Source organism: Oncorhynchus masou, chromosome 23, assembly GCF_036934945.1.
Source record: "Oncorhynchus masou masou isolate Uvic2021 chromosome 23, UVic_Omas_1.1, whole genome shotgun sequence".
Classification (NCBI taxonomy): Eukaryota; Metazoa; Chordata; class Actinopteri; order Salmoniformes; family Salmonidae; genus Oncorhynchus; species Oncorhynchus masou.
Genome location: NC_088234.1, coordinates 63,685,044 through 63,712,647, shown reverse-complemented (window position 1 = coordinate 63,712,647; position 27,604 = coordinate 63,685,044). Strand labels below are relative to the sequence as shown.

General features: G+C 43.6%; 1 protein-coding gene across 6 annotated transcripts in view; it reads right to left on the bottom strand.

The window, feature by feature from the left end:
- The window catches only part of LOC135511186 (cell division cycle and apoptosis regulator protein 1-like), a 37,191-nt gene that overhangs the window by 6,356 nt on the left and 3,231 nt on the right, over positions 1 to 27,604 (bottom strand). For 4 of the 6 annotated variants that reach the window (XM_064932804.1, XM_064932802.1, XM_064932805.1 and 1 more), the window contains exons 4-25: positions 26,502 to 26,648; positions 21,819 to 21,848; positions 21,655 to 21,684; positions 21,330 to 21,362; positions 21,010 to 21,036; positions 19,203 to 19,423; positions 18,784 to 18,910; positions 17,804 to 17,926; positions 15,843 to 16,032; positions 15,428 to 15,719; positions 14,806 to 15,031; positions 8,274 to 8,387; positions 7,970 to 8,136; positions 6,933 to 7,143; positions 5,590 to 5,673; positions 4,749 to 4,937; positions 4,363 to 4,554; positions 3,937 to 4,260; positions 3,559 to 3,757; positions 2,618 to 2,835; positions 592 to 712; positions 145 to 345 (exon numbers count right to left, since the gene is read on the bottom strand). In XM_064932804.1, the coding sequence (XP_064788876.1) occupies positions 145 to 345; positions 592 to 712; positions 2,618 to 2,835; positions 3,559 to 3,757; positions 3,937 to 4,260; positions 4,363 to 4,554; positions 4,749 to 4,937; positions 5,590 to 5,673; positions 6,933 to 7,143; positions 7,970 to 8,136; positions 8,274 to 8,387; positions 14,806 to 15,031; positions 15,428 to 15,719; positions 15,843 to 16,032; positions 17,804 to 17,926; positions 18,784 to 18,910; positions 19,203 to 19,423; positions 21,010 to 21,036; positions 21,330 to 21,362; positions 21,655 to 21,684; positions 21,819 to 21,848; positions 26,502 to 26,648 (3,466 nt within the window). The remainder of the gene's footprint in view (positions 1 to 144; positions 346 to 591; positions 713 to 2,617; positions 2,836 to 3,558; positions 3,758 to 3,936; positions 4,261 to 4,362; positions 4,555 to 4,748; positions 4,938 to 5,589; positions 5,674 to 6,932; positions 7,144 to 7,969; positions 8,137 to 8,273; positions 8,388 to 14,805; positions 15,032 to 15,427; positions 15,720 to 15,842; positions 16,033 to 17,803; positions 17,927 to 18,783; positions 18,911 to 19,202; positions 19,424 to 21,009; positions 21,037 to 21,329; positions 21,363 to 21,654; positions 21,685 to 21,818; positions 21,849 to 26,501; positions 26,649 to 27,604) is intronic. The other 2 variants (XM_064932807.1, XM_064932808.1) reach the window with 2 other exon arrangements.

Below are 27,604 nucleotides of genomic sequence, written 5' to 3'. Positions count from 1 at the left end.
CTGTACTTCTAGTTGAAATACTACAAATATCAGGTCTGAATCCTAACTTAAGACACACTACTGACGTCAATAAGGGAGTTGATTAAAGTCTGAATTTTGTGTTTTTAAGTTGGGATTGTGTTGGAGATAAGTGGATTGTCCTACCCATTTTGGAGTCCTGCACCATTAGTTTCTGCTCAATCTCCTCCCTGGCCTTCTCACTCTTGTCCAGTTTTTGCATCATGCTGCCCACATCTACCATGGCTCCATTATACACTATCAGACTGCTGCCTCCTCCTGACTCACTAGCATCTGCTAGCGCTGCCTGGCCACGAGAGACAAACATGGGCAGCAACGCACGGTTACCTGAGGGAGGGGAGAAATAGGGAAAACAAAGGGAGAGGTAAAAAGGAAGAAAGAGATGGAGGGAAAGAGTCGAAAGTTTAGGACTCAAAATAAACCACACTCCGTCAGTTCTTACTATGTTAGATATTCACCTAAATCACTGGTGAAGGAATAGATTATTCTGTTCAACATTAGTGAAGCTTTAAAATGCTTTGAGACGAGTCATAAAGAGAACTATTAACCCACTCCAGTGTCTCCTTCACTCACCTAGCAGGTTGTCCAGCAGGCATTCACTGAAGGAAGGAGCCGCCTCGTCTTTAGCTGCATCTGTTAGTTTACGGTAGTAACACGACTCTCTTACCTCTGGCTTGTTCAACAACTTCTTTACCTGCAAATTAATCAACATTATAAAAAGGGCTAACTAATTATCACTCGCATGTATTGTGACAAATATATTTTAAAGAAGGGTAAGACTGGCGTGTGTAACCTTCAGCTCTAGACAGGTATAAGACCCTGTGTGTGTGTCTGTGTGTGTGTCTGTGTGTGTGTGTGTGTGTGTATACCTGAGCTCTGGACAGATGTAACCCCAGTGTGTGTGTGATATATATATACACATACATACATACATATACACTGCTCAAAAAAATAAAGGGAACACTTAAACAACACAATGTAACTCCAAGTCAATCACACTTCTGTGAAATCAAACTGTCCACTTAGGAAGCAACACTGATTGACAATAAATGTCACATGCTGTTGTGCAAATGGAGAGACAACAGGTGGAAATTATAGGCAATTAGCAAGACACACCCAAATAAAGGAGTGGTTCTGCAGGTGGTGACCACAGACCACTTCTCAGTTCCTATGCTTCCTGGCTGATGTTTTGGTCACTTTTGAATGCTGGCGGTGCTTTCACTCTAGTGGTAGCATGAGACGGAGTCTACAACCCACACAAGTGGCTCAGGTAGTGCAGCTCATCCAGGATGGCACATCAATGCGAGCTGTGGCAAGGTTTGCTGTGTCTGTCAGCGTAGTGTCCAGAGCATGGAGGCGCTACCAGGAGACAGGCCAGTACATCAGGAGACGTGGAGGAGGCCGTAGGAGGGCAACAACCCAGCAGCAGGACCGCTACCTCCGCCTTTGTGCAAGGAGAAGGAAGAGCACTGCCAGAGCCCTGCAAAATGACCTCCACAAATGTGCATGTGTCTGCTCAAGCGGTCAGAAACAGACTCCATGAGGGTGTTATGAGGGCCCGACGTCCACAGGTGGGGGTTGTGCTTACAGCCCAACACCATGCAGGATGTTTGGCATTTGCCAGAGAACACCAAGATTGGAAAATTTGCCACTGGCGCCCTGTGCACTTCACAGATGAAAGCAGGTTCACACTGAGCACATGTGACAGACGTGACAGTCTGGAGACGCCGTGGAGAACGTTCTGCTGCCTGCAACATCCTCCAGCATGACCGGTTTGGAGGTGGGTCATGGTGTGGCATTTCTTTGGGGGGGCCGCACAGCCCTCCATGTGCTCGCCAGAGGTATCCTGACTGCCACTAGGTACCGAGATGAGATCCTCAGACCCCTTGTGAGACCATATGCTGGTGTGGTTGGCCCTGGGTTCCTCCTAATGCAAGACAATTCTAGACCTCATGTGGCTGGAGTGTGTCAGCAGTTCCTGCAAGAGGAAGGCATTGATGCTATGGACTGGCCCGCCCGTTCCCAAGACCTGAACCCAATTGAGCATATCTGGGACATCATGTCTCGTTCCATCCACCAACGCCACGTTGCACCACAGACTGTCCAGGAGTTGGCGGATGCTTTAGTCCAGGCCTGGGAGAAGATCCCTCAGGAGACCATCCGCCACCTCATCAGGAGCATGCCCAGGCGTTGTAGGGAGGTCATACAGGCATGTGGAGGCCACACACACTACTGAGCCTCATTTTGACTTGTTTTAAGGACATTACATCAAAGTTGGATCAGCCTGTAGTGTGGTTTTCCACTTTATTTTTGAGTGTGACTCTAAATCCAGACCTCCATGGGTTTATAAATTTGATTTCCATTGATAATTTGTGTGATTTTGTTGTCAGCACATTCAACTATGTAAAAAAAAAAGTATTTAATTCATTCAGATCTAGGATGTGTTATTTTAGTGTTCCCTTAATTTTTTTGAGCAGTGTACAGATGTAACCCCAGTGTGTGTGTGTGTGTGTGTGTGTGTGTGTGTGTGTGTGTATATACCTGGGCTCTGGACAGATGTAACCCCAGTGTGTGTGTGTGTGTGTGTGTGTATATATACCTGGGCTCTGGACAGATGTAACCCCAGTGTGTACATGATGTCCTCCAGGTCTTTCTCCAGTAGGTAGCCACAGTGGCTCTGGTCAAAGTAGACAAAGGCCATGAGCAGGTCCTTGTTGTAGGTCACCATCTGCTTCTTCTCCTTGTCTTTAGAGGACCCCTCTTTGGACTTCCTGTCGTCTTTCCTGTCCCTGTCGTTAGAGTCCTCATCGTCTTTATCTGAGAGAGGGCAGGAGAGAAAAGTGTCAGTGGGAGAATGAGAGGAGAGGAAAGTGTCAGTGGGAGAATGAGAGGAGAGGAAAGTGTCAGTGGGAGAATGAGAGGAGAGGAAAGTGTCCGTGGGAGAATGAGAGGAGAGGAAAGTGTCCGTGGGAGAATGAGAGGAGAGGAAAGTGGCCGTGGGAGAATGAGAGGAAAGTGTCAGTGGAGAATGAGAGGAGAGGAAAGTGTCAGTGGGAGAATGAGAGGAGAGGAAAGTGTCAGTGGAGAATGAGAGAGGAAAGTGTCAGTGGGAGAATGAGAGGAGAGGAAAGTGTCAGTGGAGAATGAGAGGAGAGGAAGTGTCAGTGGGAGAATGAGAGGAGAGGAAAGTGTCAGTGGGAGAATGAGAGGAGAGGAAGTGTCAGTGGGAGAATGAGAGGAAAGGAAAGTGTCAGTGGGAGAATGAGAGGAGAGGAAAGTGTCCGTGGGAGAATGAGAGGAGAGGAAAGTGTCCGTGGGAGAATGAGAGGAAAGTGTCAGTGGAGAATGAGAGGAGAGGAAAGTGTCCGTGGAGAATGAGAGAGGAAAGTGTCAGTGCAGAATGAGAGAGGAAAGTGTCAGTGGAGAATGAGAGGAGAGGAAAGTGTCCGTGGAGAATGAGAGAGGAAAGTGTCAGTGCAGAATGAGAAGACAGGAAAGGATTGTGTCAGTGGAGAATGAGGACAGGATTATCATGTGTACCATCTTCATCGTCGTCGTCGTCGTCTTCGGCCTCAAGAGGGTCGTACTCCTCAGCATTGGTGTTGTTGCTCTCATCCTCCCCCTTCTCCTCTATAGACTCCTCCTTTTTCAGCACCTCCTCTTCCTTTTCACCCCCCTCCTCGCCCTCCATCTTGCCCCCCTCCTCGCCCTCCTTCTCGCCCCCCTCCTCGCCCTCCTTCTGGGTTAGGAAAAGACATAACAGGAACAAGTTAGAACTAGCAGACCGTTTGAAAATCCAAGGATTTGAATCATGGCGTAAGCTTGTATTTTAAGTAAGCTACAATGTAAACTGTTTCATGATCTAGTAAACCTGTCAATATGAATACAATTCATCTTCAAGAGCTATGAGCCACCCACCTTCCTCTCCTGTTCCTCTTCCTTTGCCTTCTTCATCGCCGGCTCTCCGTTCTCCTCCTCGCCTTTCTTCACTTCCCCCTTCTGCCCCGCCTCTTTCTGCCCCGCCTCTTTCTGCCCCGCCTCTTTCTGCCCCGCCTCTTTCTGCCCCGCCTCTTTCTGCCCCGCCTCTTTCTGCCCCGCCTCTTTCTGCCCCGCCTCTTTCTTAGCCTTCACCTTCTTGTCTTTCTTGTCATCCTTGCAGGGCACAGAGGCCAGGGCCTTGAAAATCCTGTAGCCAAAGTCTCTCTGTAGCATCTCATTAAACAGCTCCGCAAACAGAGACACCTGGAGAGAAGAGAAGACAGCAATATTTGATGCAAATCTGTACTTCTAGGCATCTAAATGAGTGTTCAAGTGTGTATGTCCTGAATGTGTGTGTTGTCTCACCTCAAAGGAGTGTTCCTTGTTGTCCTCCAGTCTGTAGTCCAGCAGCACGCTCAGAGACATGACGCTGCAGTCAAACTTTCCACTCTTGGCCGCCCAGTTGGGGTGAACGATGATGGTGGGCTCGTCTGGCAGGACGTACCGCTTCTCTCTGCGCTGGCGCTCCAACTCCTCCTGCTTCTTCCTTTCCTCCTCCTGATGGACAGACAGACAGAGGGAAGGAGAATCAGAAACAAGTAATCAGTCGATCCATTCTAGTAAACCAGCCATAGTGATGCTGTTGGTAAGTGTGTTAACTGTAGCTGTGCATTAAAAGCATACCTCTGTCCAGCTTCTGTGCTTCTGTCTATAAGGACATACACTAGCCGAAGTGCCCAAACCTCCTGTACCTCTCTGTCCTCCTCCATAAGTTGAGGCGCCTCCTCCTCCGGGGCCTGGCTCTCCGGTAACTCGGGCTCCTTGGCCTCCTCCACCTGCTCTTCCACCTTCAACTGCTTGGTGAGACGGGCAATCAGCTGGGACTTTAACCCCTTAGAGCTCAGGGAGCGGGACTCTAACTCCTTACGAAGGTCATTCACCTTCAGCAGAGAGAGGTGGTTGGTCAGTTCAACATTAAGCATTATGACACATTTTGAAAAGTTACGAACTTGCCCATTTACAATGTCTCTTGCATATGGATTGGATATACAATGTGATTCAAACTATTTTGTGCTGAACAAACGTTGCACGTGAGGAGTATGTAGATTGCGGAAGCCGCTTCTTTTGTATCACTTTACGACGCAGCAACACGTCAATCAACACGTCAGTCAACACATCACTAAATCAATACAGGAATAAGCCACACAATACATAAGTGCATAACAAAAAAATAGATGCACACCAGGAAACTTCCTGTGGAGAAGCTAATTATATACAGGAATGTACCGTCATGACTTGTGATTAGTCTATTGTTAAGATGGTTGTGGAGTTGCATGGCTAGAGAGATGAGGATGTGGGTCCTGCCTCTGACTCGCTAGCAGTGCCAAGGTTATGGTATTTCCTGCAGTGATCATCACCATACACATACAAAAAACATGTAGACTATGTACTCACTCCAATGTAAATCTCTTTAAATAGAAATATCTGCTAGGTGCCTTTGAAAGTCAAAGTAATTCACTTTGTATTGACTGAGTAATATTCAGTCATTCTCAAGTATAGGCTATTCAACAATCAAATACTTGAGAACCCTACCTTCATTGATTTCGGATCAAGCTTAGCCCAGTGTGTCGGAGTGGTCACCTCCTTCGAATCTTCTTCATCCTTCTCCTCTTCCTCCTTTGAGAAAGAACCATCCAACCGAGACAGAAAGAAAGAAAGAGGGACAGCAAACCATTAAATCACCACTTCTTCTGTCGTTTTAAGTAATAAAAAAAAAATTTAAAAAGTTGATCCGTGCAAGAAGCAAGGTTCACATCCTGTGTCTCTGATAGTTTCTCTGGTCCTAGTGAGTAGCTCTGGGATGATAAAGTAGTCCTCTGCTACTGCAGGGTGGGTAGGTAGGTAACACAGGGATACCACCCTCTAGTTCTATATAATAAAACCTTTATCAAACCAACGGAAAACCAATGCCCCCGCCCCCCAGCGGCCAATCAATCACGTTCTGTGGAACACAAAAAGGTAAATCAATGACAGTGGGTTCCAAAGGGGGTGTGGTCTGTGTAGTGGAAGCTTCATCAGGTTCAACTCAAAGCTGGTGCCCCCAAACTCAGTGTGTAGCTTCACTGTCTGTATGGAGTTCCCTAGCTAGCCATCCTAATCTAATATGGATTCTGATTAGGGATAGTTCTGGATTCTGCATTCTTTTGGTTCAGTTTAGGTTCTAGAACATCATAGAAAACCTTATGTCAAACCAACTGCCCTGGAACAAACCAAGCTCTAAATACAGTCCAATCAAAAACAGGGACAGACAAGAGACAGAACTTAGGGGAGGGGATTTTCTCTCCTTTCGAATTCAGCAGATATTGAAGTTAACAAATTATTATAAAAAGGAAACAAAATCTAGAACATACACACATCAACGCAACTGGCTCTGCAGGTTCCAGTAGAATCCTCAGTAATTCCAAGCAAAGAATCCAATGTCATTTTATCCACCCCACTTGCAAGTAGACAATTCCAAGCAGGGTCATTTTTGATTAAATGTGATAATAATACAAGCAAATTAAAACTGAACTTAAATCCAGTTTGGTACCCAATTATGAGACATTTCTAGAGCTGGAAGCTGATTGGCCAGTTGCGGCGGTATCGATCAGATACAACCTAGTCTCCTTCCACTGTGTGTCTGCCGAGTGTGAGGGCAGGGAGGGGTGTAGGGCGGGGAGGATGGGGGTAGGAGCAGGTAGCAGGACGGTAGGAGAGGAACTGAACCTAAAGGGGGTATGGTAGTTCAGGATTCTGCCTGCATTGTGTGTATTTAGGTGTGTATAACATATGTAGTGTGCGTATCTGGGGTTGTTGTGTCTAGTGAATATCCTGTGCCTGTGTTGGTCCTGTGAGAAGCAGGGGAAATGAGAAGAAAGGGATTAGCGGTTCAGTGCCTGTTCTCCATCAGCCTCCTTCCTTTCGGCGGACAGCTTCTCAGCCAGCTGCTCCCGGAGTCCCCGCGACAGCCCCTCCCACTCTGAGCGGGTAGGAAGACAATGCCAAACATCCGGGAGAAACAAAACCACTGTCTCCACATGTGCGGGCACTGTCCGCCCCTTGTGAGTCTCCTCAGGGCGATGATAGCGAATCTCTGCAAAACGATACCTGTCGCAAAGGAAGAAGGCGCATTGGAAAGAAACATTCCAGTCAGGGACACACATCTCTTAAAAACAGGGCTAGGGCTAGCCTAGGCTACATTCCCCCAAATGACTTTTGAACTTGTTACAGTATCCCCACAACACAAAGAACACATAATTAGCATAACGGAACCCAGTCCGCAGCTCTCCATTGGTTGTCAGGGGTAACGGTGGCCATTTTGGTAAATTTGACAGAAAAACATCACCCCTGGTAACACCCCCAAAACCGCCCCAACCCTCGCCTTCAGCCAATTAAAGCTCAGTATTTCTCTGTTGCGACTTTGCGGAGGGGAGTTTTTGAGAGAAGACACAGAATCATAGGACAGGACAGTGAAAGCAAGAAGTTAAATATGTAAGATATTTAACAGAATGAAAGGGGGGAAAAAATCAACACAAAAAGGTTATTGTGGCGTCTTCTGGTCCGGGAGACTGCTCTTTGAGCCACAGAATCAATCACTCATTCATCCGCCCACATAGATATACAAAGATGGAGAAAAGCAGGACGTCATCATACCGTAGCCAACGGGACATATTGCGAAACAAAAAAATTATTAAGAGGCAAATCAAATGACAGAATCATAGTCATTAACGTCCAAAAGACAAACCAACAAAAAAAAAGCACCCATCCAAAGTGTCAGATATTGATATTAAGCGTTGGAAGGTGAGAAAACCATCACGAACCGTCACCATTTGTATTTTTTTGGGTAAAATATTAACACAGGTCTAGTTGTATAGAGAAAAACGACAGAGACAGAAAAGAGAGAAGGGAGGTTGAGGAGAAGAGCAGGACTTACCACTGAGTGCAGAGACTCAGGTCTATGCCTGTGAGGGCCTTACAACAGCGTATGGCTGTCTTTATGAGCACAGCCGGGTCCTTCTCGGGGTCCACTCCATCCAGGGAGGGGGACCAGTGGCCCCCGATGGCCATAGCCTCATCCTTACCCCGCATCCCCACCAGGAACTGAGAGAGAAAGAGAGACAGAAGGACAGAGAAATTGGAAAGAGAAACAAGTACAAAAAAAAAAAAGAAGCCTAAGCTATGCAACTTACTCATAACTACTACGTACTGTACAAACCAGTGGTTGACACCTAACTGACCTTGATGAGGCGGGCGGGGTGCTGGAAAGCATCTCTAAGTTCTTGGGGGTCCTCAGCCAGAGCACAGGACTTATGGTAGAGCTCCTCTAGACTGGGGTTGGCCAGCAACATCACCTATTCAACACAAGACAACAGACAGGACAAGTCAAGTTGTGAACGTTTGTGTGTGAACTACCTTATTGCTGTAAGTGGTATTAGGTGTGTGTATCACAGCATAACGCTGAACAGGTGTGGGTGTCTGGGTTTCCGTTAGCCAGTAATAGCCGGCTTTCGTCCTCATAAAAAAAAAGAAAAGCAGATAAATAAAATTGCTGCCGGCGAATTGTCTGGGAGAAGAAGACTGCTTTATATCCTCTTCATTGATGGAAATACATTTGACTGGTCATGCTTATCGGTCTATAGACACATTTGACTGGTCATGCTTATCGGTCTATAGACACATTTGCATAATTTAGTGGAATTAAATTGGAGCTTGTGTACAGTATATTGGTTATGCATCTTATTTATCACACGTACAGCATACAGATACAGAGCCTTTTAGTGGAAAATCTGTCAGACAGCGTAAGAGCTGCTGCTGCATCTTGTGGTGCTTTCAAGATAACTGGGAAATAGATCAATTCATGATGCCAGCGATCTTCAGGTCGGAGCTCTAGAAAGAGGCCCGAGTTCCTGAGTTGGAAGACCGTTCAAACAGATTTTTCCCAGTAGGATCTCGCTTTTCTTTTCTCCAGTTCCCAATTGTCTTGAACACACTGAGGTTACAAGACTTCAGAGTTCTCAGTTGTTTTGAACGTGGCATCAAAAGCCAACATTAGGCAACATAAGGCAAGCTTCAGCAGGTCACTTTGCAATGAGCAGGAGGCAGTATGCAATTAGAAAACATTTAATACATATTATGAGGCATGTCTTACCTTGCTTCAAAGTAGCCTATTAGAGCTCCTCTCTTTCAAATCAAATCACATTTTATTGGTCACATACACAAGGTGAGCAGATGTTAATGCGAGTGTAGCAAAGTTCTTGTGCTTCTAGTTCCGACCGTGCAGTAATATCTTACAAGTAATCTAACAATTTCTTTAACAACTACCTTACACACGTGTGTAAAGGAATGAATGAGAATATGTACATAAATATATGAATGACCGATGACCGTGCGGCATAGGTAAGATGCAGTAGATGGTATAGAGTACGGTATACACAGTTGAAGTCAGAAGTTTACAAACAGAGAGATAGAAGCTGTTTTTCAATCAAGGCTATCAGATTGTTAAACTGCCACCACCAGCATAGAGGCTGCTGCCTACCTACAGACTTGATATCATTGACCGCTTTAATAAATGGAACACTCGTCACTTTAATAATGCCACTTTAAGAATGTTTACATAACTCACATTACTCATCTCGTGTAGAGGTCGACCGATTAATCGGAATGGCCGATTAATTAGGGCCGATTTCAAGTTTTCATAACAATCTGGACACAATTTTTTATATATATTTTTTCACCTATATTTAATCTTTATTTAACTGGGCAAGTCAGTTAAGAACGCATTCTTATTTTCAATGACGGCCTAGGAACAGTGGGTTAAACTGCCTTGGTCAGGGGCAGAATGACAGATTATTACCTTGTCAGCTCTGGGATTCAATCTTGCAACCTTACAGTTAACTAGTCCAATGCTCTAACCACCTGGTTACATTGTACTCCACGAGGAGCCTGCCTGTTACGCGAATGCAGTAAGCCAAGGTAAGTTGCTAGCTAGCATTAAACTTATCCTATAAAAAACAATCAATCATAATCACTAGTTAACTACACATGGTTGATGATATTACTAGTTTATCTAGCGTGTCCTGCGTTGCATATAATCGATGCGGTGCGTATCGTTGCTCCAATGTGTACCTAACCATAAACATCAATGCCTTTCTTAAAATCAATACACAGAAGTAAATATTTTTAAACCTGTATATTTAGCTAAAAGAAATCCAGGTTAGCAGGCAATATTAACCAGGTGAAATTGTGTCACTTCTCTTGCGTTCATTGCACGCAGTCAGGGTATATGCAACAGTTTGGGCCACCTAATTTGCCAGAATTTTACATAACATTGAAGGTTGTGCAATGTAACAGCAATATTTAGACTTATGGATGCCACCCGTTAAAATACGAGTATAATAAACGTCTTGTTTTCGAGATGATAGTTTCCAGATTCGACCATATTAATGACCTAAGGCTCATATTTCTGTGTGTTATCATGTTATAACTAAATCTATGATTTGATAGAGCAGTCTGACTGAGCAATGGTAGGCACCAGCAGGCTCGTAAGCATTCATTCAAACAGCACTTTCGTGCGTTTGCCAGCAGCTGTTTCTGACTTCAAGCCTATCAACTCCCGAGATTAGGCTGATGTGAAATGGCTAGCTAGTTAGCGGGATGCACACTAATAGCGTTTGAAACATCACTCGCTCTGAGACTTGGCGTGGTTGTTCCCCTTGCTCTGCATGGGTAACGCTGCTTCGAGGGTGGCTGTTGTCAATGTGTTCCTGGTTCGAGCCCAGGTTGGAGCGAGGAGAGGGAAGGAAGCTATACTGTTACACTGGCAATACTAAAGTGCCTATAAGAACAGCCAATAGTCTAAGGTTAATGAAATACAAATGGTAGAGAGAGAAATAGTCCTATAATTCCTATAATAACTACAACCTAAAACTTCTTACCTGGGAATATTGAAGACTCATGTTAAAAGAAACCACCAGCTTTCATATATTCTCATGTTCTGAGCAAGGAATATAAAATGTTAGCTTTCTTACATAGCAAATATTGCACTTTCACATACTTCTCCAACACTTTGGTTTTGCATTATTTAAACCAAATTGAACATGTTTCATTATTTATTTATTTCAGCTTTTATTTCTTTCATCACATTCCCAGTGGGTCAGAAGTTTACATACACTCAATTAGTATTTGGTAGCATTGCCTTTAAATTGTTTAACTCGGGTCAAACATTTTGTGAAGCCTACCACAAGCTTCTCACAATATGTTGGGTGAATTTTGGCCCGTTCCTCCTGACAGAGCCAGGTTTGCAGCCCTTCTTGCTCGCACACGTTTTTCAGTTCTGCTCACAGATTTTCTATAGGATTGAGGTCAGGGCTTTGTGATGGCAACTCCAATACCTTGACGTTGTTTTCCCGAAGCCATTTTGCCACAACTTTGGAAGTGTGTTTGGGGCCTTTGTCCATTTGGAAGACCCATTTGAAACCAAGCTTTAACTTCCTGACTGATGTCTTGAGATGTTGCTTCAATATATCCACATAATTTTCTTTCCTCATGATGCCATCTATTTTTTTAAGTGCACCAGCCCCTCCTGCAGCAAAGCACCCCCACAACATGATGCTGCCACCCCTGTGCTTCACGGTTGGGATAGTGTTCTTCGGCTTGCAAGCCTCCCCCTTTTTCCTCCAAACATAACGATGGTCATTATAGCCAAACAGTTCTATTTTTGTTTCATCAGACGAGGACATTTCTTCTCTTTTTTATGGCGGTTTTGGAGCAGTGGCTTCTTCCTTGCTGAGCGGCCTTTCAGGTTATGTCAATATAGGACTTGTTTTAATGTGGATATAGATACTTTTGTACCTGTTTCCTCCAGCATCTTCACAAGGTCCTTTGCTGTTGTTCTGGGATTGATTTGCACTTTTTGCACCAAAGTAAGTTCATTTCTTGGAGACAGAACGCATCTCCTTCCTGAGCGGTATGACGGCTGTGTGGTCCCATGGTGTTTATACTGGCATACTATTGTTTGTACAGATTAACTTGATACCTTCAGGCGTTTGGAAATTGCTGCCAAGGATGAACCAGACTTGTGGAAGTCTACAATTTCTTTCCTGACGTCTTAGATGATTTCTTTAGATTTTCCCGTGATAACACGGGCACAGTCAACAAAGTGTATGTAAACTCCTGACCCACTGGAATTGTGATACAGTGAATTATAAGTGAAATAATCTGTCTGTAAACAATTGTTGGAAAAATGACTTGTGTCATGCACAAAGTAGATGTCCTAACTGACTTGCTAGAACTATAGTTTGTTAACAAGAAATTTGTGGAGTGCTTGAAAAACAAGTTTTAATGACTCTAACATAAGTGTATGTAAACTTCCGACTTCAACTGTAAGTATAAAGTATATGGATGAGCAGTGACAGAACGGCTAAGATGAAATAGATAGTGAAGGATACAGTATATACATATGAGATGAGGTCGACCGGGTATGATTTTTCAACGCTGAATCCGATTATTGGAGTGCCAAAAAAGGCCAATACCGATTAATCGGCCTATTTTTATTTATTTATTTGTAATAATGACAATTACAACAATACTGAATGAACACTTATTTTAACTTAATATAATACATCAAAAATCAATTTAGCCTCAAATAAATAATGAAACATCTAATATGTACAGTTGATGTCGGAAGTTTACATACACCTTAGCCAAATACATTTAACCTCTTACACTTATGGTGGCGCTATTTCATTTTTGGAAGAAAAACGTTCCCGTTTTAAACAAGATATTTTGTCACAAAAAGATGCTCGACTATGCATATAATTGCTACTGTTCGAAAGAAAACACTCTGACGTGTCCAGAAATACAAATATCTTCTCTGTGCGTGCCCTTTAACGTGAGCTTCAGGCAAAACCAAGATGACTTGGCATCCAGGAAATGACAAGGATTTTTGAGGCTCTGTCTTTCATGATCTCCTTATATGGCTGTGAACGCAAGAGGAATGAGTCTGCCCTTTCTGTCGTTTCCCCAAGGTGTCTGCAGCATTGTGACGTATTTGTAGGCAGATCGTTGGAAGATTGACCATAAGAGACCACATTTACCACGTGTCCGCCCGGTGTCCTGCGCCGAAATTGGTGCGCAAAAGTCACCTGCCAGTATTTTTCCATGGGGCACAGAGAGAGAAGCAAGCTTCCATGAACTGCATGTCAATGAAGAGATATGTGAAAAAACACCTTGAGGATTGATTCCAAACAACGTTTGCCATGTTTCGGTCGATATTATGTAGTTAATCCGGAAAAAGTTTCACGTTGTAGGTGACTGCATTTTCGGTTCGTTTCGGTAGCCAGGCGCAATGTAGAAAACGGAACGATTTCTCCTACACACAGACGCTTTCAGGAAACACTGCGCATTTGGTATGTGGCTGGGAGTCTCCTCATTGAAAACATCAGAAGCTCTTCAAAGGTAAATGATTTTATTTATTTGGTTATCTGGCTTTTGTGAAAATGTTGCGTGCTACATGCTACACAAAATGCTATGCTAGCTTTGCATACTCTTACACAAATTAGTCAATTTCTATGGTTCAAAAGCATATTTTGAAAATCTGAGATGACAGTGTTGTTAAGAAAAGGCTAAGCTTGAGAGCAAACGCATTATTTTAATTTTATTTGCGATTTTCAGAAATCGTTAACGTTGCGTTATGCTAATGAGCCTGAGGCTTAGTCACAATCCCGGATCCGGGATGGGGAGTTTCAAGAGGTTAAACTCAGTTTTTCACAATTCCTGACATTTAATCCCAGTAAAAATTCCATGTCTTAGGTCAGTTAGGATCACCACTTTATTTTAAGAATGTGAAATGTAAGAATAATAGTAGAGTGATTGATTTCAGCTTTTATTTCTTTCATCACATTCCCAGTGGGTCAGAAGTTTACATACACTCAATTAGTATTTGGTGCATTGCCTTTAAATTGTTTAACTAGGGTCAAACATTTTAACTTAATATAATACATCAAAAATCAAAAACTGAGTTTAAATATATTTGGCTAAGGTGTATGTAAACTTCCGACATCAACTGTACATATTAGATGAGTAATGTAGGGTATGTAAACATTATATAAAGTGGCATTGTTAAAAGTGACTAGTGATACATTTATTACATCCAATTTTTTATTATTAAAGTGGCTCGAGATTTGAGTCAGTATGTTGGCAGCAGCCACTCAATGTTAGTGATGGCTGTCAAACAGTCTGATGGCCTTGAGATAGAAGCCGTTTTTCTTTTTTTTTCTGCCTTTCTAACGGGTATATTTTCATCTTTGTGACATGAAACCGCTCGCATGTGCAGTGCCCTTTTGACATTGACGGTATCCCGCTAATTGCATTATTAAACGGACAGTCGCGCTTATAATGTGTAGAAATAATAGTTTGAGCTAAACGTTGTGATCTGTTGCATCAGACTCATTGCTTTTTAACATTTTTTTTTTTTTAATGCAGCCTAGGCATACTGGTTGGATGAATTTGGGATCTGTCATCCCATAACTGTCCCAGAGTCTGTTTGGAATAGGCTATTTCTTTCTCGACAAGCTGACAAATAGATTAGGTAGACTAAACATTTGTACTTTAGTAGATTGACATAGTCTAGTGACGCATGTGTGTCCGTTAAATTTCTCAAATGTCCGGTAAATTAAAATGCTGCCGGTCAAATGTCTGGTGCCACATTTTCCTAACGGAAACCCTGGTGTGTGTACACTTGCATGCAGCCCGTCTGTGTGTATACCCTACCTTAGCGCTGTATGTGTGGTTGGCATCAGGTGGGTCCAGCACAGCAGTGTTCTTGACCAGAGAGTCCACCTCTTTGTGCATGATGTGGAAGTTACAGTAGTTGCCGAACTGGAAGGGTCGTTGCAGGGGGAAGCCATCCACCCAGGTGAACACAGCATTAAAGAAGTCACTGGGGATGTACAGGCTCTGGTAGCGTCTCCTCAGCTCCATCATGTCACAGTTAGAACTGGAGGGGAGAGAAATAGTTCTGTCAGAACAGGGAGAGAAAATTGTACCTTTCTCCCTAATGTACAGTCACTGCAAATGGTTCTAGAATGGACGAAGAGCACCTGGGATCCGCTTCCATGCAGCTACAACACACATTGTTTGTTTGATCAATTACCAAACATATTTTATACAAACTCAGTTGACCTCATATGCACTTTCTTTATAACTATCAGAAACAGAATGAAAGCTGTATGAAAACTGTAAGAAAGGCCCAGAGAGGTTTCCAATACCCCTTGAATATATACAGTTCACTAGACACAAAGTTCTGAAGTAAACTGACCACTGACTCAGAGATAGTATCGTATCAAATCAAAAGCTGAAAGTGATCAATCATCATAATGAATGGCTGACCCACCCGTCCAGGCTGAACTTGGAGAACTGGACAGTATAGCGAGGCACCACCTTGCGAGGGCGGCGGGGGGAGCGGTCACGTCTCGGAGAACGGTCCCTGGAGCGTTTACGCGTGGGAGAGCGCTCTCTGGACCTCCTGCGCTCACGGTCTCTTTCACGACTGCGTTCATCCTTGGTCCTGAGGATGAGTTCAGGGCGGTCGTTGCGGTTGGGGAAGCGGGGGGAGGGGTCCAGGCGCCTGACTGGCTGAGGCATCATCCTCCTTGGGGGCTGGAGCAGACCTCCTGTGAACACATCTAGAGGGACGGGCAAACACACATTAAAAATCCAAATGTCTTTATTTTCTGCAGAAGTAGCAAGCTTGCAACTCAAAGCAAACGCATCGGAGAAACACTAATCGTCATCATAGAGCCCCCTACCTTTGGGTGGTGGCTGTGACAGCAGGGGCGGAGGGGGGTTCAGGAGGAGCGGGGCCAGGGAGGCAGCAGAGAACTGGGCCTGGAGGAGGGGAGGGGGGCCCTGGGCCTGTACACTGAAAGTGTTGGGGGGAGGCAGAGACTGGGGCATGTTGGGACCCGGTTTCATCATGTTGGGGCCTCCAGGCTGACTCTGGAGAGGGGGGGGGGGAGAGGAGAGGTTAGCATTATCCCAGGGCTGTTCCATGACGTATGCTGTTACCAGAGTAAGGTTTTTTAGTTTTGACTTCTTGTCCCAAATAGGAGCTTTTAGTTTAAGAAATGTGCTTCATTATGCATAGAGGACATGCACCAAATGAACCAGAGGTTTGTGCCGCTCCCAACAGGTAACCAGGTGCTAAAGCAAAACAGAACTAGGAGTGAGGTTTGGTTAGACATCTTTCAGCCACATTATTTTGGGGGGGCGGTGCAGTCATGCAACTGTGTGCTAAAGCAAAACAGGACTAGAGTAGTGAGGTTTGGTTAGACGTCAATGAAGTACAATGACTCAATTCTGTCAAAAAACGAGAAAATATATGCTACTTCGGCAGAAGTTCGGTCAGCATTATCGACAAGGACAAGGGTTAGCAACACATCTCCCTGAGCATGTGTGCCAAATTTCAGCCCTCCGAGACAAATAGATTAAGAGATATAATCATGTGCCCTTTATAGTGCTCCCAGGTGGTTGATATGAATATTCTTGCATATGTTGAGTCTTGACAACATGTGTACCAAATTGTGTTACAATACGAATACCCTTGACTGATTTATATGCCAGACCACACTCACGTGAATGTTTATTGGTTAATAGCGGCCTTCTTGTTTTAGGTACTAGTCTGGAAAATATTGAGGTGAGAGACCTTTGTCCATAGATGTCACATATCAAGTTTTGAGTAGATCAGTCATTCGGTGTGTCAAAAGTGTAGCGTTTTAAGTGTATTTCTCAAAATACTAAATGGTGGAAAATCCTCAGGCAAATGTATTTCTTGTGAGGAAAGGGACCTATGTACCGAATTTCATTGCCTTAGGTCAAACGGTGTGATGGGGTGTGACCTTTCAAAGTTAGCATTTTCAATCTCGTCATAGTGGCACAGTCAGTATAATTTTTTTATATTCCTGATCTTTATCGCAAGACTCAAGTTCCATAAAAATCTGCCCAGTGCTGTCTGAGATATTGCGTGTGACTAACATACAAACGAATGTATGGACGGAGACATACACTGTCCGTCCCCTCCCCGATTTCATGGTAGGGGACAACTACAAAATGGTCAAGTTATAAAACATCTGTGAGATGTATGGAGAACCTTTCCAATTTTGATAGGTCGTTCCTACCCTGTTAGTATGGTAAAAAAAGTGCATATCATGTATGAAAATCATGTATTGATCATAACATTGAGAAGGAAAGGGTTAGAAGCAAAGAAAAAGTGTGTCAAAGTGCATTCTGTAAGAAATCCAATAAATCTTAGTATTTGTTCCTTTAACTACTGTAAAGTCTCAAAATGTAAGAGAAAAACACAATGACAGGACATCTTATGGATAGCACCTTTAAAAAAGCACTCTCCCCCGTTGAGAGATTGACGGACGTCACCGTTAGAGAAGCCCAGTGTAAAGAGAAATGATAATGGGGATTAGTTTGTGTTTCTGAAAAATGTTCTGAAAGACAATAGGCCCAAAGAAAAAATAAAATGTATTTGTAATACTACTCAATGATATATCATATGCGCTTTAAAAGATCAGGATGCCACCCTGGTCCAAAACAACAAATTAATCCTCAGAGTGAAGATGGAAGAGAAGAGAGAGATGAGAGAGAACAGAAGGAGAAAAGAAGATGGAGAAGAACGGGTATCAGAAAGGACAGAAAAGAGAGAGGAGAGAATAGGAGGGGGCAGCCCATAGAGAGGTGTGTGAGGCAGGACGAGGGTTACATTTTGTCTGCTGTCCATGCCAACGGGGTGCATGTCTGAGTAGCGCTGATGCATCCCCGGGTCAGCATAGAAGCTGCTTAGCTGTGGGGGAACTGGAGGTAAGGACTGGGGCTGCTGCTGAAGCTAGGAGAGGAGGGTGGAGAACAAAATGGTTAATAACAGATACACAACCATAGGGCTGGATTCCAATCTGATCACTCTCAAACTTCACTTCTGCACTAATTGAGGCCCCCCCTCTAAGATCAGGGGGTGATTACAGCAATGGTACCATCTATACTGTAGGCTTACAATACATTTCCATTTGAGAGATTGAGTCAACCAGGGCAGACGGGAAGACAGACAGGGATGCAAACTGGCAAGGGCCCAAAAAGTTGACATGGAACATGCAAAGGTGCAAGCATGACTGTCACTACGTTCCGTTCTTCCTTTATGGGGGTGGAAGTCAGAGGCTGCGTAACAGCGAAGTCTAGTCAGACTGGACTGTGCTCCTTCAGGTGGAATTATAAGATAGTTTATCTACTTCACACGCACTGCGAGCCACTCCAATAATTAAATGTAACAGAAGTATTTAAATCAATGTCTGCATACTCCAGATTGTCATTACGGCTAAATTACATATTAAAACTGATGGATGCGGACGGAGAGAAAGAATATCTGAACTCTGAAATTCTCATTGTAGGAAATGTAGGGAAGCATTCTGTACTTAGTCAATGATTTCAATATGAGAAACATACAATCCCCACCCACATTCGCGATTTACGTGGATTACCCCATCGCCGAAAAGTGACGAGTTTGCATCCCTGAGAGAGCCAATGATCAAATTGGAACCAAACCCTGGAAGCACTCAAATTGAGGTGTAAGATGTCACTGGCTAAGGGCCACCAGCATCACGTTCAGTGGGGTGACAAAAGTTTTCTTCAGTTTCACTTCAAGTCTACTGAATGTGACCCAGGTGGCTGTGGAGGCGAGGTGAGGCTCACCGATTGGTTGGCCAGCTGAGGTAAGGTCTGAATGCGCTGGGCATTCCATTTGAAGGGCATGTTGGGGTTATACACAGCCTCCACTAGGACCCTGTCGCCCACCTGGGGGGTCTTCCCCTTCACCGCACTGTGGAGACAACACCCATTATTCACCCACTTGGAAATGCTTTAGAAACTGCAACATATAGAGGCTTGAAACAAGACATTTCTGCTTTGAATAATGGTACACAAATTAGGGATGCAACCAGCAAAATATAGGAAACCCACCAAAAAAAAGGAAACTGGTCCGATTAACGAGACACTTGATGTGAAACATCTAGCTACATTTTCTGTGGCCCAATCCCAAATGGACTTCTCGACCCTATGGACTTGTGGAGATCTGAGAGGACTTGGGCTAGAGGCAGAGACTGGACACATACCTGAGCTGGAAGAAGACGTCCTCGTCCACAAAGCCAAAGGTGTCATGCAGCTTGTTGACCACGCCGGTGAAGACGCGCTGCTTCTGTGGCTGGCTTTGCTGCTGGCTCTGCTGCTGGCTCTGCTGCTGGTGGCTAGAGCGAGGCGTGGGATAGGACACGGTGATCTGGGCTGTCTGCTGGGGGTTGGACAGAGAGAGGCTGGTGGGGAGAGCCACAGGGGGCTAGGGAGGAGGAAAGTTATAGGTCAGAATCAACTTCACCCTACTCCTACTTTCTCTACGGCTGCGGTCCAAACACGTAAAAGACGCACCCTCGCCCACTTACCCTCGCCTTATGCCCTTGGGAGAATCCCCGTTGCCATCTTGGAAGGTGGTTCAAATGATTAGCCAAGCAAGGGAAGTTTGTAACGTAAGCCCTCTTTTTTAGTCGGCTTTACGAGTGTACAATTATGTTCACGCCAGGGCCTGAAACTCCCCATAATTCAATTTGCAACGATTGTACATCCGCTAAGAAAAGTCAGCGAAAATTTCAAAAACAACATTGAAGGAAAAGTCAAAAGAAGTAAAAACGAATGTAAATAACTTAGAAATGGTGCTACTAATGCACATAACGGCACAAACACGTCTCGTAAAAATTAAATATGTTTTTGTTTGGTTATCTTTTGGAAATTGTAGAAATAAAACATTTCCATTCTTCAGAAGTTCCAGCTGGACAGGCTAACGTTAGTTAGGTAATTAATTATCTAGCTGTCATGCAGTAGGCGTATATTAATAATCATATTAGTAGACATGCAATCATAATTGACTGTAGAGCATATAAAGCACCCACAAACTTCCGGTGTCGGAAAACACAATCATTGCGGGATCAAAGAGTGACGAATTTCAGGCCAAGAGTGGTCCATTTAAAAATAATTCCTTCCTCCCTTGCTCTGCAAGTGTATACTCATCAGACGTCATGATACGTCATCAGAATTGTCCACTTAATTTGAGGGCTGAGGGGATAGGGTGTTTGGACCGCTGCCTATTAGTCCTAAATGTGTGGATTGTATCATGCCAGGACTGCAAAACTCTGCTAACTTTCCAACATTATCAAGGTTTTCCAGAAAACCTGGTTGGAAGATTTGTGGAATCAGGAGGGATTAAGCAGAAAAGCTGGAATCTTCCAGCCAGGATTTCTCATAAAACTGGAATTTGGGTAAGTAACCAGAATTTTGCAACCCTAATCAAGCCCACTAAATTCAAAACATGTGTGTCTAACAATGGAACTGCTGGAAGTGTCTATTCTAATCAAATGTCCCATAGCGGGTCTTCTCATTTACCAGAGGTGTTAATTATTATTGTGGCCATACACGTCCCATTGTATTTGGCTGTATGCTATGAAGAAGGTCCATGGGGCGACGCACAATTGGCCTAGCGTTGTCCGGGTTAGGGAGGGTTTGGCCGGTAGGGATATCCTTGTCTCATCGCGCACTTGTGACTCCTGTGGAGGGCCGGGCACAGTGCACGCTAACCAGATCGCCAGGTGCAGTGTTTCCTCCGACACATTGGTGCGGCTGGCTTTCGGGTTGGATGCGCACTGTGTTAAAAAGCAGTGCGGCTTGGTTGGGTTGTGTTTCGGAGGACGCATGGCTTTCCACCTTCGTCTCTCCCGAGCCCGTAAGGGAGTTGTAGCGATGAGAAAAGATAGAAACTACTAACAATTGGATACCACAAAATTGGGAATAAATAATAATAATATAAATAAATAATAATAATAACAACAATTTTAAAAAATGAAACTTGGAAAGTTATAAGGCGGAGATGCCTACCGGGAATTTGTTTTCACCACTCCAGTTCTTTCAACATCAGCGGAGGCGTCAGAAAAGGAGGCAAGGAGAGAAGGTGGCATTAGGATGTTGTCACAATTCTTTCCCAATAGCTTTGGGTTGTATTGTATCGCATTATTCCAAAATCACCACCTACGTATAACAAGAGAGCTCTTGACATTTTGTCATGAAAATTCCATCTTCTTAGACCTATTATGTTGGACTAAATAATTATCCTCAAGACAAGCTGACGTCAGTGGCATCACTTTAGCTAAAAGGTGCAATAAATGTACCAGAGACTAGTTTGTTCCTAATTATCCTACCTGTGAAATCAGCGCTTGCTGAGGCTGGGGGAGCTGTGGAGAGTGACAGGGAGAGAGAGAGACAGGAGAGAGGAAGAGAGAGAGACAGGAGAGAGGAAGAGAGACACAGGAGAGGGGAAGAGAGACACAGGAGAGAAGAGAGAAACAGGAGAGAGAGGGCGAGACAGAAGCAAAGGAGAGGAGAGTGAGAAAGACAGAGGTTGAGAGAAGTCGAGAGGTTAATACTGACAGTGTCTGTAGAACAGAGTACATTCCCCACCCTAGCACCAAGCATAAAGGGCATTGTGATTTGACTGTGCTGCGGCTGTGAACTGCTGCTGCTTACCCCGTATAAGTCTGTGTGTTGTTGATGTTGCTAAAGAGATAGGGTACACAAACAAGACTTTCAATGAGTCAACAGTAGTGTTGATTGATACACATAATGATTATGGCCTTTCTCAAATCAAGGCGATTCAGAGTTGTCTGTGTGAGTTGCAAACATCAATTTACCCCGTATGAGTCTGTATGTTGTTGATGTTGCTGAAGAGACGGAGTACACAAACACGTAGAAATTGCAATAAGTACTTCATCGAGTAAACAGTACAGTTGATTGATACATATGAGTATAGGGCTGGGTGATATGTCCACACTATCATATCACTGAATTTCTTATTTTTGACTGTATTTGATGTTTCTGAATAATAAAAGATATAAATATGCATTATGAATAATATAGACCTGACAAGAGGGTAAAATACACAGATGCGAAACAAAATATTGGCACCATTCACAGTTGTCTACAATAAGTAACACTAACTGCACAGGACCATTGATTAATTTCGCAAGAAATTCATTTAGGTCTACTGGTAAATTTATCTCACCTGTGGTAAACTGCAGGGGCCTACAGGTAGGGTTGGGCGATATGGCCAAAATATAACGTCACTATATTTTTTTTATTTTTTGACACTGATGGTATTTGGCATAGTTGATGTTTCTTAATTCTAAGTGGTTTTAATGATCTTTGCTCCATTCTGATTGCTTTATACTGTTTAACCAAAATGCAACCAATTTGTTTTATTATAAGCAGTCCTGTAACTGTCCAGTCCTGTCCTTTCTTGTCGATCTGTCCATACCAGTACCTGTTGAACGTATTGTTCGTCTGTCTATACGTCTTATTTTGCAGGTTATTGTTTTGTTTTTCTGTTTTTTACTCCAACTCACATCAGGTTAATAGGTCTGAGTAGGTTAAGCCAGGGAAGAAGTTGGCCAGGGATGGAGATTAAGAAGGGGGTGTGGGAGGACTCAAGGGACAACCCAAGGGATTGTTGGCTAGTCGGAGCAGCTCCACTTCTGTTGCTTTCAAATTTCAATCATTTAAAAAAAAAATAATTATACCAAAAATAATAAGACAAAGTTGACAGTGAAGTGGTCCTATTTGTAGAACATCGCATAGGAATATAAATGATCTTTTGTGGCCTCAAACTCTGGTACACAACCAACGGTTTCTATTTGCATAGAACATTTGATATATTCCAGCATTTTCATACATTTCTTATTTTCTTGCACTAACTTGTTTTAATTTCCACACTGTCCCACATTTAGTCTTAGCATGCCTATATTTCGTTTAAAAAAAATCTTAAATTATTCTCACTCTCCTCTTATACCCTGACAACACCGCGCACGTCGCATGCGAGAGCGTTGCAAAATAAATGTAGAAAAATATGTTATTCAATTATTGCACCCACACTGCTCGCGAGCGTCTGAGTGGCCATGGGCTAAAATAGAAATCCTTTCTATTTCTGACGCAGATCGCGCTGCAAGTCCTGCCTCTCCAATCTCCTCATTGGTTTATAAAAGCAGGTACCCACGTGCCATCTCCTCATTGGTTATACCCACTTCGGTGACTGAAAGACGAACTGTGTTGCCAGTCGTTGTAGTAATACTATGAAAGTTTAGATGCCAATCACCATGTACAGTGGGGCAAAAAAGTATTTAGTCAGCCACCAATTGTGCAAGTCCTCCCACTTAAAAAGATGAGAGGCCTGTAATTTTCATCATAGGTACACTTCAACTATGACAGACAAAATGAGAAGGAAAAAAATCCAGAAAATCACGTAGAATTTTTAATTAATTTATTGGCAAATTATGTTGGAAAATAAGTATTTGGTCACCTACAAACATGCAAGATTTCTGGCTCTCACAGACCTGTAACAACTTCTTTAAGAGGCTCCTCTGTCCTCCACTCGTTACCTGTATTAATGGCACCTGTTTGAACTTGTTATCAGTATAAAAGACACCTGTCCACAACCTCAAACAGTCACACTCCAAACTCCACTATGGCCAAGACCAAAGAGCTGTCAAAGGACACCAGAAACAAAATTGTAGACCTGCAACCATGCTGGGAAATACATTTTTGCATTAAATAAAAAATAAATATTTGCAAATAAATTCATTAAAAATCCTACAAATGTGATTTTCTGTTTTTTCCCCCCTCATTTTGTCTGTCATAGTTGAAGTGTACCTATGATGAAAATTACAGGCCTCTCATCTTTTGAAGTGGGAGAACTTGCACAATTGGTGGCTGACTAAATACTTTTTTGCCCCACTAACTTCAAAGATGAAAAAGCCTGGAAGAGAGGTGACTAGAAACGATTCGGTTGACCGTTTTATGTGTAGATTAATTGAAGGAGTAGAGGACCTTGTGCATTTCAGGTAAAATAACTCAATGTTTATATTCCAGGACAAATTAGCTAGCAACAGCAAGCTAGCTAAATAGGACAAATTAGCTAGCAATTGTAAGCTCACCAGCTAAATTGCCATAAATGTTTGATGCTTTTCGACCTATCCCCAAATTAATGGAATTGGTTCAGAGTTTTTAATATTTTAACCTGAGTGTCGATCGCGTTTGGTGTAGGGGGACAAAATAAATGTATGCACGATGGCGCACGCACGCAGCCGGTTTGGGTTCCGTGTTAGACTGTATTATCAGCTTCAGCTGCAGTTGTTACTTTCACCACTAGGGGTAGTCGGACAATTTCCGAGGGTATATTTGGCACGGTTGCCCTCCTGAAGTTGTTGACTTGTTATGCTAGCAGGTTAAACAGCAGTCAGTCAGGTTAGACAGCATCAGCTGTCAGAAGTTTCTTACTGGTGCTTAAAACAGATTGGCAAAACAAAATTTGAGTGATTATGGAAAATAAAAATCCAAAAAGGTCCGTGAATGAAGTGGCGCAGCGGTCTAAGGCATCTCAGTGCAAGTGGCATCACTACAGTCCCTGGTTCAAATCAGGGCTGTATCACATCCGGCCGTGATTGGGAGCTCCATAGGGCTGCGCACAATTGGCCCAACGTCGTCCAGGTTTGGCCGGGTAGGCCGTCATTGTAAATAATAATTTGTTTTTAACTGACTTACCTAGTTAAATAAAGATTACATTTATAAAAAATAAGAATACCAGTATCTTTTTTTACCGTTTGTTGTCCAGCCCTACATGAGTATGACCGTTCTTAAATCAATGCGATTCAGAGCTGCACATCAATAATTTACCCCGTATAAGTCTGTATTTTGTTGCTGAAGAGATAGGGTACACACAGATATTAAAATAAGTACACTATATATACAAACGTATGTGGACCCCCTTCAAATTAGTGGATTTGGCTATTTCAGCCACACCCGTAGCTGACAGGCGTATAAAATCGACCACACAGCCATGCAATTTCCTTAGACAAACATTGGCAGTAGAACGGCCTTACTGAAGAGCTCAGTGACTTTAAACGTGGCATCGTCATAAGAAGCCACCTTTCCGAAAAGTCAGTTCATCAAATGTCTGCTCTGCTAGAGCTGCCCTGGTTAACTGAACGTGGTGTTATTGTGAAGTGGAAACGTCTAGGAGCAACAACGGCTCAGCTTCGAAGTGGTAGGCCACACAAGCTAACGGGGAAGGCTAGGTAAAAAGGGTCTGTTCACAATTGCAACACTCACTACCGAGTTCCAAACTGCCTCTGGAAACAACGTTCGCACAACGTTCGCACAACTGTTTGTCGGGAGCATCATGAAATGGGTTTCCATGGCCGAGCAGCCACACAAAAGCCTAAGATCACCATGCGCAATGCCAAGCGTCGGCTGGAGTGGTGTAAAGCGAGCCACCATTGGACTCTGGAGCAATGGAAACACGTTCTCTGGAGTGACGAATCACGCTTCACCAGATGCCAGGAGAAGGTTACCTGCCCCAATGCATAGTGCCAACTGTAAAGTTTGGTGGAGGAGGAATAATTGTCTGGGGCTGTTTTTCATGGTTCGGACCAGGCTCCATAGTTCCAGTGAAGGGAAATCTTAACGCTACAGCATACATTGACATTCTAGACAATTCTGTGCTAACTTTGTGGCAAAATTTTGGGGCTGGCCCTATCCTGTTTCAGCATGACAATGCCCCTGTGCACAAAGCGAGGTCCATACAGAAATGGTTTGTTGTGATTGGTGTGGAAGAACTTGACTGGCCTGCCTGGCTCTGACCTCCACCCCATTGAACACCTTTGGGATGAATTGGAACACTGACTGCAAGTCTGGCCTAATCGCCCAACATCTGTGCCTGACCTCACTAATGATCGTGGCTGAATGGAAGCAAGGCCCCGCAGCAATGTTCCAACACCTAGTGGAAAACCTTCCAGGAAGAGTGGAGGCTGTTATAGCAGCAAAGGGGGAGCAACTCCATATTATTGCCCATGATTTTGGAATGAGATGTTCGACGATCAGGTGTTCGACGAGCAGGTGTCCACATACTTTTGGTATTTCATTGAGTAAACAATATATTTTTTGATTGATATATATCAAGCGACCAGCATCATCAGCAAGGTCTTTTTCAAGAGAAGTTGGTGATTCAGAGTTATACATCAATAATTTGCACCTATAGAAATATATCAAACAAATACTACATTGGACGAGGTCAAAGAGAATAAAAGGTAAACTGTGCTCCAGCCTAAAACAAATCTGATTTAACAAAGTGAGGCAAATTTATTTTACTTAAGTGAAACCCATTGAGTGAGTGAGTGGTCTACCTGACGTGATATGAACTGGCTGCTCTGGGTTAGAACATTCAGTGTTCTTAAAGTTCTGACACGGACAGTTTTGCTGACAAGCTCTAATTCATTTACAATCCAAGCAACAGTATTTCACTTGGTGTATTGGCCATGTCTCACCTGATGGGGTACATTATAGAGCTGTTGAGGAGGAGGCTGCTGTGGAGGAGGTTGTTGCTGCTGCTGTTGCTGCTGTTGTTGCTGCTGCTGCTGCTGTTGTTGTTGTTGCTGCTGCTGATACTGCTGCAGGGCCGAGTTCATTTGAGACTGAAACAATAGGAGAGACGAGACAGAGAAAAAGTTAAATGACAGGAGCGGCAGGCAGCCTAGCAGTTAAGAGCGTTGGGTCAGCAACTGAAAGGTCGCTGGATTGAATTTGTGTCGACTAGGTGAAAAATCTGTCTGTGCCCTTGAGCAAACCACTTAACCCTAATTGCTCTGGATAAGAGCATCTGCTAAATTACTAAAACATACATGTAAAATGTTGATGCTCTGTCTGGATAGACAGACTCAAGAGCGTAAGGTACGACTCAGATGTGACAGGTGATACGTCGACAAAAACACTAGCTAGTCTAAATGTGTCAGCTTTTTCTATGAATTAAATTTCAGGAAGTGGCCCTTGAGTTCTGTTGCGGTTAATTTGAGTGATGTCAATTTGAAGGGAAGACTATTTACTGAACAGTTAAGTGACTCCATGCTCAACTATATGTGATTTCAAGATGGTGTAGCAGTCAGGCGTCTGTCTTCGTCTTGTCCCGTGTATATATCTTTTCATATATTTTTTCCTCGCAAATATTTATATTTTTCTGAACATCAACTTCAACCAGCCTCACCCAATGTGGTATGGATCTGCTATTTTCTTTACTTTAGAACCGGAACCCCCCAACAGAAGCTAGCCAGCTAACTAGATACTAGTCAGCTAGCCATTGCTTGTGGTCGTCAGCTAACCTTTAGCCCGGACAACTCAGTCTACACAGCACGATTCCACATATCTGATTTCTTTCTCTCCATATCTCCAGATTCCTACCGTAAGCTCTGAACCTTTTCACCTGGATCATCACCACTAGCTAGCTACGAGTGGCTACTCCTTGCTAACGTCTCTGTCCCGAAGCAAGCACCAATTAGCCTGGAGCTAGCCTATGCTAGGCCCATCTCCCGGCTAGCTGAAGAGGCCCATCAGCCAGTCCCAAGGGCTACAATAACGATTTTGCCAATTGGCCTGG